This window comes from Micromys minutus (genome assembly GCF_963924665.1).
Source record: "Micromys minutus genome assembly, chromosome: 12".
Classification (NCBI taxonomy): Eukaryota; Metazoa; Chordata; class Mammalia; order Rodentia; family Muridae; genus Micromys; species Micromys minutus.
This window is the reverse complement of record NC_137981.1, coordinates 510803-529093: the sequence shown is the minus strand read 5'-3', so window position 1 is coordinate 529093 and position 18291 is coordinate 510803. Positions and strand designations below refer to the sequence as shown.

At 44.1% G+C, this 18291-nt stretch overlaps 1 protein-coding gene across 1 annotated transcript in view; it reads right to left on the bottom strand.

Annotated features, from left to right (window-relative positions):
* PXK (PX domain containing serine/threonine kinase like) overlaps positions 1–18291 on the bottom strand; it is a 60352-nt gene that overhangs the window by 2399 nt on the left and 39662 nt on the right. Inside the window, exons 10-17 of the mRNA XM_080926396.1 lie at positions 16663–16824; positions 16231–16348; positions 14906–14984; positions 13112–13160; positions 10694–10771; positions 10116–10202; positions 9375–9444; positions 7522–7581 (exon numbers count right to left, since the gene is read on the bottom strand). Coding sequence (XP_080782522.1) covers positions 7522–7581; positions 9375–9444; positions 10116–10202; positions 10694–10771; positions 13112–13160; positions 14906–14984; positions 16231–16348; positions 16663–16824 — 703 coding nt within the window. The remainder of the gene's footprint in view (positions 1–7521; positions 7582–9374; positions 9445–10115; positions 10203–10693; positions 10772–13111; positions 13161–14905; positions 14985–16230; positions 16349–16662; positions 16825–18291) is intronic.

Genomic DNA, 18291 nt, shown 5'->3' with positions numbered 1-18291 from the left:
TCCCTCCCTGGCCATTCCAGGAGACGGTCTGCTGGGTGGTTCCCACACTGCTGTGAGCTGCAGGAATGACAGGCGAGACTAATGTAAATGGAGAATGAGGGATCAAGATCACCAATAAAATACTCAAGTGACTCCTTTCAGTAAGTGTGACAAGCAACGGCTAAGATCTTTTGATTCACAAAAACCACTTACCTTTCTTATCTTTACCTCAACCTAAGGCAGCTGAAATTAAAGAATCACACAAATACATTCTCATGCTCTGCAATCATGGAATTCTCAAATGATAATAAAGCAATACAAATAAAGATTAAGTACAGACAAATGAACAGAATGTAATTTACATTGGTAGGGTGGATTGTGGAAGACATTCCTGGCTCTGTCAGGGTTATAGAGGAAGTTAACCTAAGAAGCCCAGGTAGAATGAAACCTTAAGGCATTTGAGTAACACCAGTAGAATGCTGGGGTGGAAAGGTCTCTCTTGAAGCTCTTGCCCATGTGGAGATGAATGGCTACCCACACACCAGGCACTATCCTAATGGCCAGAAAGGGGTAGCAGAGGACCAGGAAAGGGTCAGTGTGGACCAGGAGCCTGGCTCTCTCCTGCTAGCTCTGTGGCCAAACCCCTGGCTGAAGAATCACTGCGGGGTTAAGGTTCAAGAAGACAGGCATAGACTGCAACAGCACCGGGGGCCTACTGCATGCCCCACACTGGCCACCCCGAGACTGGTTACTCTCAGTCCAGGGCTCAGGAAGGCTGGAGACAGGCTCAGGGTCTTGAATTCATGGGTGAGAGTGGTGGTCTTGGCATACCACAGCTTGGCTTTGGAGAACCAGCCCTTGACTCTGGCCTTACAAACTTACATGCACTACCAGAGTTTGGCAGTTAGGAATGGTTTCAGTAAACGGATCTTCATTTTCTAGGTAAAGGCTGAAACTGTCACTTAACAAGCTCCTCAAGTATCAATATCAATATTGATATTGATATCAGTGTACCAGCTGAAGTACAATGCCTGTATAGCGAATGGGAAAATGAGCATCCTGATGTCTGCTCACAGGGAGCTGGGCTAGCCTGTGCCTGTATAACAAACGAGGGATTGTGTGAGAAGTGGAGCTGTTCATTCCAACGGGAAGAGAGTAAAACCCTGATTCTTGCTCAAAGGGAGCTGGACCAACCAGTTCCAAAGGGCCTTATAGCTCATGAACCCATTTTTCCTTATTAGGCCTGTCAGAATTACAGACAAGGAAGGATAGAATCCAACCTCCAGGGGATACTGGAAGTTGAGGGGAGGCCCTAAGAAGAAAGGCAGAACTGGAAGGCAGGAAGGAACACTGGGAGCTCAGCTTTTCTCTGAGCATAAGCTCCATCTATCCATTGTCTTTGGCCATTTAAGAGTCTGTTAGCTTCTTTCATGTTGGTGAGTATAAGATAGAACCATTAGCAACGATGTCAGGAAAGGAAAGGGGAAGGGACAGAACAAGCTGACATTTACCCTGTGAAGAACCTGACACAAATGCCTGATGAACACACTCTACCAATCCCCAGGGCACACACAAGAGAAAAGAGTAAACAAACTCCATGTTGGACTTGGTATATGAGGTCACAATTAAGATGAGGCATGCTCCTAGAAATACATCTACAAGGACAACCACATCAGTCCTGAGTTCTCTAGTTCATGTTCTCTTAGACAAAAAATAAAATAAAATAAAATAAAAATCCCAATACTAGCTGATCTAACTTCCTCAGAAGCCCCTCTACAAGATCCATTAAGAATGTGGCAGTCAAACAATACCAACTAACCAGAGCTCCCAGGGATTAAACCACCATCCAAAGAGTACACATAGACTGACCCATGGCTCCAGCTGCACATGTAGTAGAGGGTGGCCCACTTGTTGGGCATCAATGGGAGGAGAAGCCCTTGGTCCTTCCAAGGCTCAATGCCCCAGTGTAGGGAAATGTCAGGGTGGGGAAGCAGGAGGGGGTGGGTGGGTGAACACTCTCATAGAAGCAGGGGGAGGGGTGATGAGATAGGGGATATGGAAGAGAATCTGGGAAAGGGGATAACAACTGAAATGTAAATAAAATATATCTAATAAAATCAGTTAAAAAAAAAAAGAATGTGGTAACCAGCCAAGGGCCAGAAAGATATACTCTGGTACACAAAGAAAAATTATGCAGTTTAGATCTTTGGAGGATTGCTGTACGAGGCACAACTGTAACACCTTTGTTGAAAAGACATTTGGAGTCACCTAGTCCTGAGCCAAGTCTAGTAGTTTCTCCAGGTTTCTGTAGGATGGGAAGGTCAGCTGACAATTATACCCTACCAGCTCCAGAAGAAACAGCAGTCACACAGGGACACAGCAGTCCTCAGGTTTTGGGCCACCTTTGCCTTGGCCTTAGGCAGATGAGAAAACTTACATCTTACTCAATAATTCCAAGAACTATTTTTTATCATCAATTACAAAAGCTAGGAAGTTATGCCACCGATCAACTGCCTAATACCACGTGCTCTGCACCAGTAACTGGGAACCAATATTTCTGCAGAATGACTTTGAGAACAACAGCTTCCAAAACTGCACTCTGATGCCACAATACAGTTAGAGCTCATATTTCCAAACTAAAACTGGAGTGAAAGACAAAGACTCTAGAAGGCCATGAAGGAAATGGAATGAATATGGATAAAGTGACTGGGGGCCTCTTAAAGATGCTGGGTTTCACTGAGATATCCCAACAAAGGAGTGGTCTCTGTTCTGCTTCCAGCTCTGTTCCCAGTGACACAAATGCATTGGGTCCAATCTCAGACAGAAACACAACATCTTTAACGCTGGATACGTCAGCATAGTTTACTTTACCGAAAATTCACCTTCAAAGTAGTGCATGCTCTACTGAAGACAGCAGAAAGAGAGAGAGAGAGAGATTGATTATTATTCAGAGTTTAATGTCATTTAATCAAATAGTAACAGTAAAATGTTAGTCTGAAATGCATGTTAAGTATTCTTGCTGCAATCACAAACACAAACCTTTCACATTCTTTACACTTTTTAAAGCCAGTTAAGTGCCACTTTTACTTATTTATAAGCATGACATGCACTTCTGATGAGCAAAGAGGTTTTCTGAGTGTAGCAGAACAGATGCCAGTGATCTGTCCCATATTTTATCACCAAGGATGCTTTAACAAGAGGCTAAAAAAAGCAGCTCACTTTCCCAAAAAAGTCTGATAATTTACTGCTTAAAAAGCCTTGCCATGAATAAGAACTAAAAGAGCAATGGTTTGTGTGTGTGTGTGTGTGTGTGTGTGTGTGTGTGTGTGTGTGTGTGTGTGTGTTGTACAAGTGCCACAGCACAGTGTGGAGGTCAGCGAACAACTTGCAGAAGATAGTTCTCTTCTACCATGTAGGTTCCAGGATAGAACTCTGGTTGTCAGGCTTGGCGGCACTTTTACGGACACTGAGCCACCTCACTAGCCCAAGAATTCTTTCAAAAGCCAGCTTCTTAGAAAGCTCTCTACAGAAGACAACTGCACATCTCTCATTCCACACATTCAGAGGTGGAAGTCTGGAGTAGATTAAAAATAATGATGGTTGGAGAGATTTTACTTGGAAGAAAAAAAAACCTGCAACAGGTCTGAGCTGTGCTTTGACTCCTGCATGGCTCTCATGCTTTTCCATTTGTCTAGAACATTTGTCTCTCTGAAAAGTACCCATAGGTTGTTACATGTTGATTGCCATGCTAAAAGCTTCATTCCTTTGTCATGTCTTCACCATTTTGAACTTATTTTCGCTGTTAATTAGAATTTTATCAGAAAACATTAATTGAAGAAAAATAAAATAAAAGCCAGCTTCCGAGAACAGAGCTGAATTGTTCAAGGTCACAGTGGAGAGCTGGTAGAGCTGGGAATGGACCCGAGTGTCCTGGCCCTGCTTCAAGAGTTACCACTCCCGCAGAGCAGCATGTAACTGAAACAAAGGTCATGGATATTCCATGAAAAAAAGCAAGCACTCAGACAGTGGGGTAAATGACCAGAAGCAGGATCCAGTTCAAACTTGGCTGCTGCAGCTTCACCTGTGACTGGTCTTGTTCTCAATGCTGTCAGAGGCTCAGTTTTTCTCTAAAACAAAGTTAAACTGAAATCCACTCTCACTGGACAGGGAAAACATTGAGGATTAAATGAGACAATAAGGGGGCTGGAGAGATGGCTCAGTGGTTAGAGCACTGTCTGCTCTTCCAGAGGTCCTGAGTTCAATTCCCAGCAACCACATGGTGGCTCACAACCGTCTATAATGGGATCTGAGGTCCTCTTCTGGTGTCTGAAGACAGCAACAGTGTATTCATATACATTTTAAAGATGGCTATTTCTTTTAAAAATGAGACAATGAATACATATCACTTAAATGTGCTTATCAAAAATGAGTTTCAGATTTATTTAGCTTCTTTAATTCCTTTGCAAATCTACTTTTTCTAAAAAGAGCCAATGCATAAATAATCTGAGGCTACATGAGATCCCATCTTAACCCTCACCCCAGAAGGCTTGGAGCGTTGTACTGAGGTTAAGACTGCATGCTGCTCTTCCAGAACACCTGAGCCCCACCTCTGGCACTTCTGAGGATCCTACCTGCTTGTAACCATGGATTCACCAACTTCACCGAGCTCCTCAGAATTCTCACCACACACACACACACACACACACACACACACACACACACACACACACTGCTCCTCCAAATATGGTGACAGTGAATATTTGTCTATGTGTAAACTGGGACCTTTTAAAACACTCAGCTCCATGAATACAGAGAATGAATGCTCCTTGTAACACATGGCATATGGTGTATTAAGATAAAGGAATTTTAAAGCTGGCTATCTTTATGCATCATAGAACAGTAGAAAAGTGTTATAAATTTTTTCACTGAAAAACTAAAAAAAAAAAAAAAAGAAAAAAAAAAGAAAAAATGAAAACAAGAAGAAATATCAAGCCTTACTACAGAGTATGAGAGAATGCCACTCCACCACTGCATTTGTCACAATTTAGTGTTGATCTCAAGCAATCCCAAAGGAGGCAGCCACAGAGAAGGTTTCAGCTGCTAACAAGGCTCACACTGGTAAGAGCTCTTCAGTTAGAAATGTCTGCCGCTTCTGCCAAATCCTAAATGCAGCTAAACAAGCCCCGATCTGGTTACCATGATCACTTAAAACTGAAGCTGTAAGAAACAGCCCCACTGTTCGACTCCACTGGCCAACGCTGAGCTGCTGCTGTCTCTCCGCAGGGCCTGACCTGGCTGACCCACAGGGCTGAGAATCACACTCCTCACCCCGCCAGTAGAAGCCCTAAAAACAGAGCGAGCCTCTACCTTCCAAACACTGCTACCCACAGTTAAGCCTACTAGTGACTGTTTCCTGAGTGCTGGGGCTAAAGGCATACACCACCACTACCTGTCAATAAAATGTTTATTTCAAGGGAGCTACTGGAAGAAAGTATTAGCAGGCTTGAGAGAAATTTTTGTCTGCTTGAACTATGCCTGAGAGTTTGGAACATCTGTGGCATTGCTATCAGCTGAAGCCCATCTGTCTCTGTCTGTAACCAGGCTACACGGTTCCTGGTGAACTCCAGACCACCTGTAAGTGTATCTTGAATACATGTGAGGTGAGCAGACTTCTGTGTTCACCTGGTTTAGCACCTGCAATGCTAGGTCACTAGGCAAATGCCCTGAGATTCATCATAAGTAACAGCCAGTAGAGGTCAGAGTGTCTTTGGGGTGAATAATTCTGTCACTAATTTTGTCAATAAAGTCATTCAAGGAACAAAGGGGCTGGAGAGATGGCTCAGCTTGTTAAGAGCACTGACTGCTCTTCCAGAGGTCCTGAGTTCAATTCCCAGCAACCACATGGTGGCTCACAACCGTCTGTAATGGGATTGATGGCTTCCCTCTTCTGGTGCATCTGAAAAGAGTGACCATGTACTCGAATACATAAAATAAACAAACAAAAAGAATTGCCCAGCATTAAAATAAAATAAAATAAGAGTTGTTACTTGGCTCAGAAGCCTCTCCTGACAGTCACTGCACTGGAACTTCAAAATATGTCCCTCTCAGTCCACAGCACTGCTTCCTGCCACCCCACTGTCTTTAGATGAAGCTCTTCCCATATTCACTGGGTGCTACAGGAAAAAAATTCCAGTTTTCTCTCATTCTCAACGTTACCTCAGCTTCTGTAAAGTTGCTATTATGTGATATTGCTCCCGTTTAAAGAAAGGAACCTAGAAAATCCCCCTAGAAGGGTCCCTCGACTAAGACTAAAACAGGGCATCTAGAGATGAGAATGGGAAGAGGCTGCCCAGAACTATCACTCACACAGTGAAGTGGAAGCGCTGCACACTAAGCAGATGTTCCCCTGGTAACCAGGGATAAGAAGTCTCAGAATTTTCTCCACTTCCTCAGCACATACAAATGATAGAAAATAACACCACATTATCTGAAAAATGGCTCAAAATAGGAAGACCGTGTATTTCCAGAAATGTGTGGTTAGCCCAAACAGTTCTGTCTACTGGGAAGTTCCTCGTAAAATCTACTGAGAAAGTTAAAGACAAGAGAATCATCCCTATGACCTGACATTTTGCTACATAAAACTGGCCCCAGCCCTAGAACATTCTACAGTAAATCCTGTTAATCAGCAAGGAGAGTCAATCAAACCTGGATCTCTTACATTCACTGTTTTCCCAGGAGGCTTAGCTAGCGTCATTTAAAGTCAACCACTTTAACACTCTTGGTTGTTCCTGGGCAACACCATAAGCATTAAAGTGCACGGTACTGTCGGCTCAAACCAACCCTGCCAAAGATTTCCTGGTCAAACAGCTGGAAGGACTCTTTCAAGAACAGCGATGAACTGAATGGAAGGACCAACTTCTTAGACAGCAAGGAGAAGCAGAAACACTGCTTCCTTGTTTTTGCTAGTTTGCAAATGGTCAAAAAAAGAAAATCTTAGTTCAAAAATGAAAGACATAAGACAGTATTCCAGAACTGATGTTTTTGTAGGTACTTCCTACAAATTCCTTGTCAGTTTTTTTTTTTTTTTTTTTCAAGAAATCCTCACAGTATCTGATTTAGTTTACAAGGTGGAACAAAAGTTACTGATGACTAGCCAGATAATTACGTGCCTTAGAGGACAGGGCAGGGAACAAAAGGTTAACAGGAAATTGGCTGGAAGGCATCCTTTACTCTGCTCTACGTCCTGTCTGCTCTGACAAACCCACAGCAGGAGGAAAGTATGGTAGGACAAAGGCCAGGACAGCAGCGTATTTGTTTTTCCCTAAGAAAAGAGAGCTTTTCAGCAAACAGAAAGCTTTGAGAGAGGACCCCAGGTGCCAAGCTTGGGAACCCAGCCTCTAGATGACACATATTTTGATTTGCATATGTCCCTCTGGAGAAGACAGGTGGGGTCTAACCCCCAAAATGCTTGGGCCAAGGCAAGCCCACCTCCCCTGTTGATGGAGAGAAAGGAGGCATTTCACCTTGCACATTATTACTAACCTGCTGTGGAGGGTGGAGCTGGAGAGGATGGGGATGTGAGAGGTGAGCTGGCCCCAGACCCTGCAAAGAAAAACAGAGACATCCTCATGGGGACTCAAGGCAGACATTTGAAACTTAGCATGAGCAGAGCATTGTTGAAGAGTCTGTAATTAGCCCAGCATGTCGAGCTTGTAGAACCATGTGATGAAGGACAGAAATTAGGAATGGGACTAGTGGTGACAGGCTCTCATCAGGGTTATTGACCAATGGAGACAGGAGCAACACTAGTTGCAGTGTCTCTCCTGAGCCAATCGAAACCCTGGGTAATGACCGATGACTATGGTCACAGCAGCCTGTGGAAGTCTCGCCCAAGAGCACCTTGAAGCATTTACATGCACACCCTTATTCCATGTTAGTCTCTAGTGCTGGGACTGCAGGCATACATCACCACATCTGACTCTTGAGACAGGGTCTTTCTATGTGCCTCTGGCTCCTAAGTGCTGGGATCAAAGGTGTGTGCCACTCACCCACTCAGGTTTTGCTCATTCAACCATTGGTGAGTCTCATTAAGTAGCCAGGAGAAGCCTCTTGTGTGGAACCAGGAAGGCAGGTCCTATGGAGAGGACAGCCTAGGCCTCTGCTCTGCACTCAAAGGGAGGGCTGTTGTCCTGCAGCAGTGAGCAGCCACCAGCAGCTCTGAGGTTAGGCTCTACTATCTCTCTACTGATGACTCAGAGGGTGTGTCAGTGCCTGTGGGCACACTGGGGTCCTAAGTAAACCACAGCGGTCACAGTACTTCCTCATCTCCATACAACAGGAGGGCTGATCACTAACAGATCTTAAAGACAGAAAACTGAACTTGTGATTCTAGACCAGTTAGAACTTTTCATCAATAACTGGCATTTGGCTTTCCTAAACTCCTGAGGTATCTTGGGTAGGATTTTTGTTTTTAGACCGGTTTCGTGTGTCTTAGATTGCCTTAAACTTGCTTTATAGCTAAAGATAACCCTAATATCCTCCTGTTTGCTTAGTGCTCTCTGCAAGCACGTGTCAGCACACCTAATTCACTGTACTAGAGGAGTGAAAGGTCGTGTGCAGCCTCGCTATCAACTAAGCTACATCCCTACCCTGCTCCTGGATTTCCTTGGTGGTCCCTCTGCTGCATGTGGAAGAGAGCAGGCGTATTCTTGGGAAGGTAAAGAGTAGAGGAGGCCTTCTCTGCTTCACAAAGCACTAGCTACTTAAACAGCGTCACTAGTGTATACATGTACTGGTTGGAGAAAGCATCTCCCCCTGCCATCGACTAGCCCCGTCCATCCTAGAACTATAAAGCAAATGGATGGATTTCCAAATATGAAATTATATGCCAGTCATAGCAGCTTCCATTCCCCAAGCAAATGTTGGTCCTCACCAGGGCCTCCTTTCCTCCCCACTAACTCAAGCCTGGGACTCTGTGATAAGACAGTGTCATGGTTCTCATCCTATTCCTAGAGTTTAGGACTCATATTCCCACCTACACCGCCTGCACTCTCAAGCTTTAGAGCACCTAGCCTTCAAGCTACACACACACTCCTCAGCCCCACCGCACCACAGAATCTATTCCTTAATTCACTGAGGGAATGCATCCTTCAACCACATGGGCTCTAGAGCAATGGGCTAGATTTAGGCTAATTTCCATCTACACAGAACGGCCTGATTTTCTTCCATGTCAAATGCTCCTGTCTTTGAAAGATGAAGTCTAGCCATCAGTGGAGAGATGGGAACATGAGTGTTGTCACAATTCTTCACCAGGGACAGAGTTTTCCTAATCTCTGCTCTGCTTACTGCACTGCAGCTCTGGATGCTAGGCCCCAACACAACATCTGACCTGTTACCTGAGTTATTGGAGTTGCTGAGCTTCACTGGCTGCTCCTCACTGTTTTCAACAGCAGACCGCTTTGACTTCTTAAAAATAAGAGAAGGGTGGGTGGTAAGCAAAGAAAAAGCACTTGAGCTGAGTTTAAAAAAAATTCCAGACATACAGTTTAACACTAATGCAGAGAAGCCACAAGTCAAAAGAGAAAATAAAACCAAGAAACTACCATACTGACCATCTCCTCCAATTGCTTTCTGCCATAATGGGTCTAACAAGCCAGCAGACTATATACTACTAATGTGTGTGTGTGTGTGTGTGTGTGTGTGTGTGTGTATGTGTGTGTGTATGTGTGTGTATGTGTGTGTGTATGTGTGTGTATGTGTGTGTATGTGTGTGTATGTGTGTGTATGTGTGTGTGTATATGTGTGTGTATGTGTGTGTATGTGTGTGTGTATGTGTGTGTGTATGTGTGTGTATGTGTGTGTGTGTGTGTGTGTGTGTGTGTGTGTGTGTGTATGTGTGTACAACACTCCACTAAGAACATAATCTTCTATTAAACAGGAGCAGAACAGACTGGAGGAAAGACTGCAGGGCCTAACTGGTGGGAGTTAGTGTATGTGTGTGTTAAGTTCCAAACCATTATCTAGAAATGCTTTTAGCTTCCAAGTTAAAACTGTGTCATCATGTGTATCATTAGCCTTAGAATTTTCTTCACATGTAGCCAAGGATTTAAAAGAGAACACAGAGACAACAGCCTTACCTTTCGGGCTAAGATCTTTCTTCTTTTCCTTTCTTCCTCAGACCCATGGTGCGACTGAGCTCTTGTTAGTCTTCGATGCTGGTGAATCTTTAAAGAGACCACAATCCTCAACAAGTGTAAACAAAGTCTACCTAAAGCAGGCTCCTAATGAGACTTCCTGTGTGTTTGACCACATTAAGCTGTTAGGATGGATAAACAAGGTCTTTCTTGGCCTGCTTGTGGCCCAGGTCTGGCTCTCTGGGAGAAGGACATGCTGAGTGACAATGATCCTTCTCAGTTTCCCAATTCCTTCTTGCCACTGATCTTTACAGAAGAATGTCACCCATGAGTTCTGCCAAGACTGGATCATAAAGGATGATCACAGCAGTGCATGTGCTTGTTCTATGCAGACTGAGCAGACAGAGGGCGGAACTAGGAGATACTGTTCTGTGTCACAGCACTTAGCCCAAAATCTGGCTAAGAGCAAGTATGCACAAAATGTCTGTGGGCTAAGTGAAATGTATGCATAAATGTCCAAAGCCAATTACTGTGAATGGGTCACCAAATGATCACAGGATGAGGGACAGCTGCCGGCTTACTTGCTTCTGTTCCTCGGTGAGTCTCTTCTCTATACATTCCTTGGCAGTTCTCAATGCCTCTTTTAATTTTGTGGGAATCTGAAAAGACAAGTAGTACATGAGCTACTGAGGGAAGTGGTTGGAGTCTCCTGAGTTCTCAACACACGCAGCAGCAGCCGTCGTCACGTGGAGGTCCTCTGGAACAAAGCCAGTTAAAGCCACACACTCCGTGTACACCAGCTACACTCACCTTGCCAGCACCTTCAGGCCACAGATGCATAAACTTAAAGCATAAACACACTATGTTTCAAGTCATTCGAGGGTCCCAGAATTGCCAAAGCAGTCTCAAAGAACAAACAGCATCAAAACCTCTTATTACATAATCTCACAAAACATCACTTCAAAGCCAGTTATTACACAGCTAATAGACAAGGAAGAGACATCCCAGAAACATGCCTCTTGTGCAGACAAATGGCCTTACACATGCACAACCAAGGAAAGAACAAGAGATTCAAAAGAGTGTTAGTAAAAGTTAAATACCTACATAAAAAGTAGTAAAATTAAATCATTACCTTAAGTCATATTTGAAAATTAATTCAGCATGGGTGCAAGACCTAACTGTAACACCTAAAATACCGTGAACTCCTAAAGCTCAGAAAGGCACCTCGTGGCCCTGGACTCATACTTCTTTCTTACAAATCGTCTGTCTATTTATTTTTGCTTGGGGGACAACATCTCTGAGCTGTCCAGATGGGACTGTGACCCTCCCCTGCAACTTCCTCACACCCACCACCAGTACTGGCTCTCTGCTAAGGTGGGGTATTACTGTAAGGTCTGTCACTTTAATGTAACCAGCTGGAAATGATCTCCTGGATTCAACACCAAAGACAAAGACGATGAAAGAAAACAATGAATGACTTAAGGACTAGTTAAAACTAAAACTTTGTCCAACAAAGGACACTTTAAAATACAATACTTATAAGGACTTGATATCATGAACTTAAGCAAATGAATGAAAAAAATGTAACGCAACTTAAGAATGGGAAATGGGCTTTAATAAAAATTTCTTCAAAGAAAATAAACAATGGTTAAAAAAAAAAAAGCCCTGCCTTATCAAATGGTGTTTTCATCAGTTAAAAAGACGTTTAACACTGAACAAATACAAATCAAAAGCCACACATTAGATAACATATATCTTCACAGCCATTATGATGGCCACTGTCAAAAAACATAAATAAGTTTGGCAAGGCAGCACAAGCCTTTAACCCCAGCACTCAGGAAGTCAAGGTAGGAGAATCTGCGCTCTATGCTAGCCGGGGCTATGAAGCAAGTTTTGGGCCAACTTGGGTTATAGTGAGCCCCCATTGCAGACAGACAGACAGATAAGAATAATAATAAAAAATTACACCTACTGTTCTTACAGAACCTGGGTTTGGTTCCCAGCAGCCTCATGGCAGCTCATGGTCTGTACCTACAGTCCCAGGGGATCTAATGCCCTCTTCTGGCCTCTGAAGGCACCAGACATACACACAGGTAGAACACTCACAAGTCTGAGCAGGAGAGTAGAGAAACTGGAGCCCTGGTGTCTGAGTAGGGATGCAAGTGATCTAGTGGAGACCAATGTGGAGATTCCTAGAACAGCAGCAGCCACTGAAGAGCAGCGAGGGAGGTGTGAGGCCCGCTGCATCCGGGAGCAGGGGGCTGTGCTCCCTGGGCTTCAGGGCACAGGACAGCCATTGCCGAGGGCAGTGTGCCCAAATATCAAACGGCTACAGCAGCCACAGAGCAGCACAAGACCTGACTCTGGCCTTTAAATTCCAAAGCCAAGATCATCATTCCAACCGCCTTTTCTCCGTCCAAATTTTTCTTTAGATACAGATGTTTGGCTTATATTCTGTCTTCCAGATCACACTGTTTTGTGGATATTGGCCTAAATAGTAACAGCTTTCCATATTATTACAGTGCCCTTATGCCTCTCATTTTATTAGATAAAACGTTTTAAATATATGCCTATAGCTAGGCACAGTGGAGTGCTTATAACCCAGCACTGGGAAGTCAGACACAAGAGGATTGCTACAAGTTCCACACTATCCAAGCCTGTTCTTTAAAAGCCAGGAAGTGGTGACACACACCTTAATCCCATCACTTTGAGGGAGAGGCAAGTGGATCTCTGAGTTCAAGGTCAGCCTGGTCTACAGAACAACTTCTACAGAAGGCAAGGCTATGCAGAGAAATCCTGTCTTGAAAGGAAAACACACACACACACACACACACAGACAACCAACCCCATGCATTATAAATGGTCAGAATAGTAACTAGTTATAGAATGTTTAGATGTTTCTTAATTTTTCATATTATGAATCTTTTATTTTTTAAAAAATAATTTTCAAAGTCAACTTACTTATGTCACAAACACAAAAATTATATAATTTGTATTACCTTAAACTGTGGCTTTTCTGAAGTTGTAAGTAAAACATCACTGAATAATCTATAAGAAAAGAAACAAATGCATAAGGCCCTGGGTTTAATCTCAGTACTGGGTGTACTGTTAGATCAGCCCGAGCCCACCTGAGCCACCACTCCGAGTCTGTCAGCAAAGGCAAAGGCGCTTCCAAGTCACTGGTGCCTTCAGAGCCGTTTTTAGGGAGGGACCAGATCGGTAATATTTAACACTATGGGCCATAAAATATTTATTAAAAATATGTTGGTAAATACCAGTATGCAAAAATGTTGCAGATATAGTTAACAGATGTTTCTAAACAGAATTATTTGTTTTCTTGCCTCAGAAAAGGTGGTTTATTCTAGGACTTAGTGCATTTTGAACTGTCCTGACTGGAATCTAAGATGGCAGTTCTGGAGTGCATTAATTCTCTCTTCCAAGGTATGTAATTAGAAACAACAGCAGGAAGAACCCTGCTGTGGTTAGAAGGGCTGCCCTGATAGTGCCCAAGTGACTTGGTGCTCTTAATGTGAGAATTCGTCGATACAGATAGAAGTCCACCCCACACAGAAATGGCAATCACCTTCTTTAGCACCCCTGTAGAATCCTGGCCCTCCCCTGCCATTCCTCCGACTTCCAGATTTTCCCTAAACACAGGGCACACCTCTTCAAAGTGGAAGCCCGTGGGGTGGAATGTTCTGGGGAAGACAGAATGTCTGTCGACAATGCAAGTGCAAACTGAAGCACGGCAGCCTCACCCACTGCTCCCTAACCGAGTGCATTCTGACCCAGGAATCGGTGGCGAATGCTGTGGTTTTCAAAGTAAATCTATTTTCTCACATATACGTTGTTATTAGTAACTGTTGGTTTAGAAACAGATGCTGCAGTATCATGTCCATGGGAAGGGCTTGTTTCTTCTGATCATCAGCTTCTCCAGGGGAAGAAGTGCCTGGCCTATAGCAGGCCATCTCTAACCAGGTAGAGGAAGGAATGAGGGCCCTGTGGCTGCACTTTGTCCCCCACCTTGTTCGCTGCTGTTACTACTTCCTGAATACATTTGCTATACAACAAGCTGGTGCAGACAAAGCAGGACTAGGGAAACCTCTCAACACGCAAAGGAAGCTTATCTATGTCCTCCTGGGAGGAAGAATGAAGCTGAAATCTATTCACAAGTTTGTCTAACTTCAGTTACACCACCTTAACCTCTGCATGAAGGAACACCATCTAAGAAGAGGCCCTGAGGAGGCCTTTACAAGTTCAGCTCTTCACAGCTGTGCTGACGGGAAGAGGTCTTTTGAGTACAGAACCCTTGGCACAAGGTTTGATACTCATTAGCTATTTAGCAGCTAGTGCTTGGAGATGAAAGAAACAAAAGCACAGGAGCCCGAGAACACACCACTTTCTTGTGGAGGGCAGGCCCACCAAGGCCTGACAGCTACCAAGTACACCGAGCTGGGGCCAGCTGGTAGCTGGAGCAGGACCAGCAGACAGAGAACTAGGGAGGACCCCTCCTACTGTATCTCCTAAACTAGGAGTTCAACAAACACACACAGTGTTAATGGTAATGGGACGCGTGGAGAGGACACTGGATTTCTAGGACAGCAACTGGACTAAGCAGAGCAGTCACAAGGAAAGGGTCATGATATCATGCTGTAAGTGACTGATAGCAAGCTGGTCGCTTCAACTTTGCAGGGACCAAACTGAGTCTTTGCCATGGCACCGGGCTCTGGACACAGTGATCCAAGGCTCAGCACAGTTATCAAGATTACGACCAATGCATATGATTGACTTACGGCATCTGTAAGAGCCGGGAGACGGTAGGCATGCCATTTTTACAGGCTTCACAAGACAGCGTAGACTCCAATACGGCCACTTGAAATGAACAGATACACATTTTAGTCCCACAGAACTCTTGCAGATCCACTTGGTGAGGAAAAGCTTGACATCTCTTTGCAACAACTGTCTGCAGGCTGATCAGGACAGATGGCATACATGGGGGGTGGGGGATGGGAAACACTGCCATTATCAATGACTCAAAAGAAATGCCTCAGAAACCACATGCTGACAGACAGCTAAGTCTACTCCAAGGAGAAATGGAGAAAAGCATCAAGATAGTGTTCATACAACTGTTCTCTTTAGAGAGAAGTAAACATTACACTAAAGCAAAATTCGGAACCTGATTTTGCTGCTTACTTGCTTTAAATGGAAACCAAGACACAAAGTGCCAACTGCTAACACCTCATCATCCAACACCCTGATGCTATAAACGACCAGACTCTCCTATCCACAGGTTACTGTTTAGTTTTAGCTGTTCAAACTCAGCAGGAAATAGTCCAAGGGTGTTTTTTTTTTTTTTTTCCTCTCTCCCTTTGGTTTTTCAAGACACAGTTTCTCTGTATAACAGCCCTGGTTGTCCTGGAACTCACTTTGTAGATTAGGCTGGTCTTGAACTCACAGAGATCCACCTGCCTCTGCCTCCTGAGTTCTGGGAATAAAGGTGTACACCACACCAGGCCCACATCTGTTCTCCTGAATTGCCTCATTTGGCATAGTAAAGGTTGATAGAGTGATTTTCATATTCCAAACAGTGTCACAAAAGCTACCCTGGGCTCTCTTTCTTCCAGTCTTGAGCTCTGAGCTGGCCATTCAAGGATGGGATGGTCTGAGATGAGTTTGCACCTTGGGTAAGGCTTTTAACAACTCCTTGATCCCACCTACCTGAAAATCTGGAGGCCTGGCTGGGCAGGCTAGGCCCTTAACTTCCAGGCAACCAGCCATGGCTCTCAAGTTCCTTTCAACCCCCAACTCCTGCTTGGATGGGACTCTGACACTTGCCTGGCTCCTCCAGTTTGGTTTCAAGTTGCCTGATCCTCACTTTTGCTTCTGATTCAAACCCAAGCTGGCCACAGTCCTCTTTACATCCTCCTGCTTTCAGAATTATAGTGCAGTTTATACAAGTTTCGCCAGAGGCTTCAGACAGATGAACAAACAGATAAGCTATCCAAATGTTCACTTAGGTGTGCTCTGGCTGGGGAGGATCACAACTTGCTCTCCATCCTTCTCAGTGTTTGCAGACTACCAGATCCCAGCAAACCCCACTCCCAAGCCCTGTACTGACCCACAGCCATGGATGACGCAGGAGGAAAGGAGTCGAGAGGCACAGAATCTGGAGGCCGTCCGTAAGTCATTTCATAGAGTAAGTGGCCAAAGCAGTGGACATCTACACTTTCCAATGTCTGGGGAAGAAAGAGCAGGGTCATGTTCAACCTTCAGCAAATGGCCCTCACTGCCTCTGCCCAGGCTTCCACGAAGAAACAAGGCTCAGAGCAACCTCGTTCCCAATGTAACCCCAAAGACTTTTTCAAAGGCTCCCATCCTTCTGACTTAAGCTGTGTGTCATTTTTAAGCAATGATTTTATTCACTTCCTTGTCCCAGAGACCATGTCATCTTTGCGTCTTAGAGATCCAGCAATGCTCCATGGGAGAGATAGGAGTAAGGTACACACCAACTGTATTTTCCAATGCTTAATGCACGGCTGCCACAACTTACATTGATTTTCCTGAACTGTGTGAAGTAGGATCGGTAGAAGGAAGGAAGACCTAATAGTGAGTTTTCCAGATCGAGCAGCCGGCAGGTGTTGCCGTCCAGCATCACATTAGCTGCATGAAGGTGGCCATAAGGGAACCCCTTGTCATGAAGAAACTTCAGTACCTATTAAAAATATGTGTAGGTTAGTTTGGAAAAAAGAATGATGCAGACTGTCTCACAGCTGAGACACACAGGCACACCACCAAGTGTCTGTCCCCTTTTCCCAGGTGAAGAGAATCAGATTGGAGGGAACAGCTCTGATGCCCCAAGGCTCTGCTTTGGGAACTTGATGGTCCAAGCAGACCAGCTCTTTTCTCAGGCTGTCGTGTTCCACCTGTGTGGATTCATAAAGCTGTGGCATCAGTGTCTGTGCCAATCACATAGGAAAGGGGGTTAAAGTGAAAACTTCTCCTGTTCAATATGTACTTTGAACATATTTGGTGTTTAGTAATAAAAATACAAAGTAGGATTCTGGCCTCTCTGCAAAAGCAAACTTCTCAGCTTCCATTAAGATAAACAGTGACTCAGCACAAGGTGCATGACATGTCCCTACAAGGACTTGGGGGCTAGAGCAAAGCCAGAAAGGGGTGCCTCCGCAACCAAAGAACATATCCATCAAACATAGAAGAAAATATGCTAACTTCTCTTTCTAGCTACTAGCTTTAAAAATCTTATCCTTTAAGAAATTCTGCCAGGCACTGTGGCACACACCTTTGATCTCCGCACTCAGGAGTCAGAGGAAGAAGAATTTCTGAGTTAGAGGCCAACCTGGTCTACAAAGTGAGTTCCAGGACAACGGGAAGACACTTGGTGTTGACTTCTGGCCCCCACAAGTATATGTATAGACAGGTGTACCCCTACACAAAAACATTATGTATGTATGTATGTATGTATATATGTATGCATGTACTAGCTGTATCTTTATACCTAAATATCTAGATAGGAGGATGGATGGATGAATGTATATAAAGAACATGGTTAACTCTTTACTGATGGGGCTGTGAAATCTAAGAAACCTAAAGAAAGTATGTAGAGACGATGATATGGACAAAGCCGGCTCTCTTTCACCTGCATTTCTCTCTTCCTGTTGAGCATCACTTGGTGCCTTGGAATACTAAGAACACACTGTCCTGCTAAGCTATAGCTCCAACCCAAATGAGAATAGGCCTTTATAGTTCCATAAAGAAGACATATGGGGTCAGGCATCTTGGCACACGCCTTTGATCCCTAGCATGCAGAGGCAGGTAGATCTCTGAGTTCCAGATCAACCTGGGTTTATGGAATGCATTCCAGGCCAGGCAGAGCTACACAGTAAGACCTTGTCTCAAAAACAAACAAAACAAAAAACAAAATAAAAACAGAACATATATATGTTCAAGCAGATCTGTAGATGACAATGTTTGTCATCAAAGTCTGATGACCTGTTTTCAATCCCTGGAACCCAAGTAAAGGCATGTCACATAGTGTGGCTTGCATATCCACATTCAGACGATAAAAATGAAGCTTAAAAAGAAAAAAGTCTTGGCATAAAGATAAAGATCTGCCAAATAACCCAAAAGATGACACCAAATCCCAATGGCCAAACTTTTG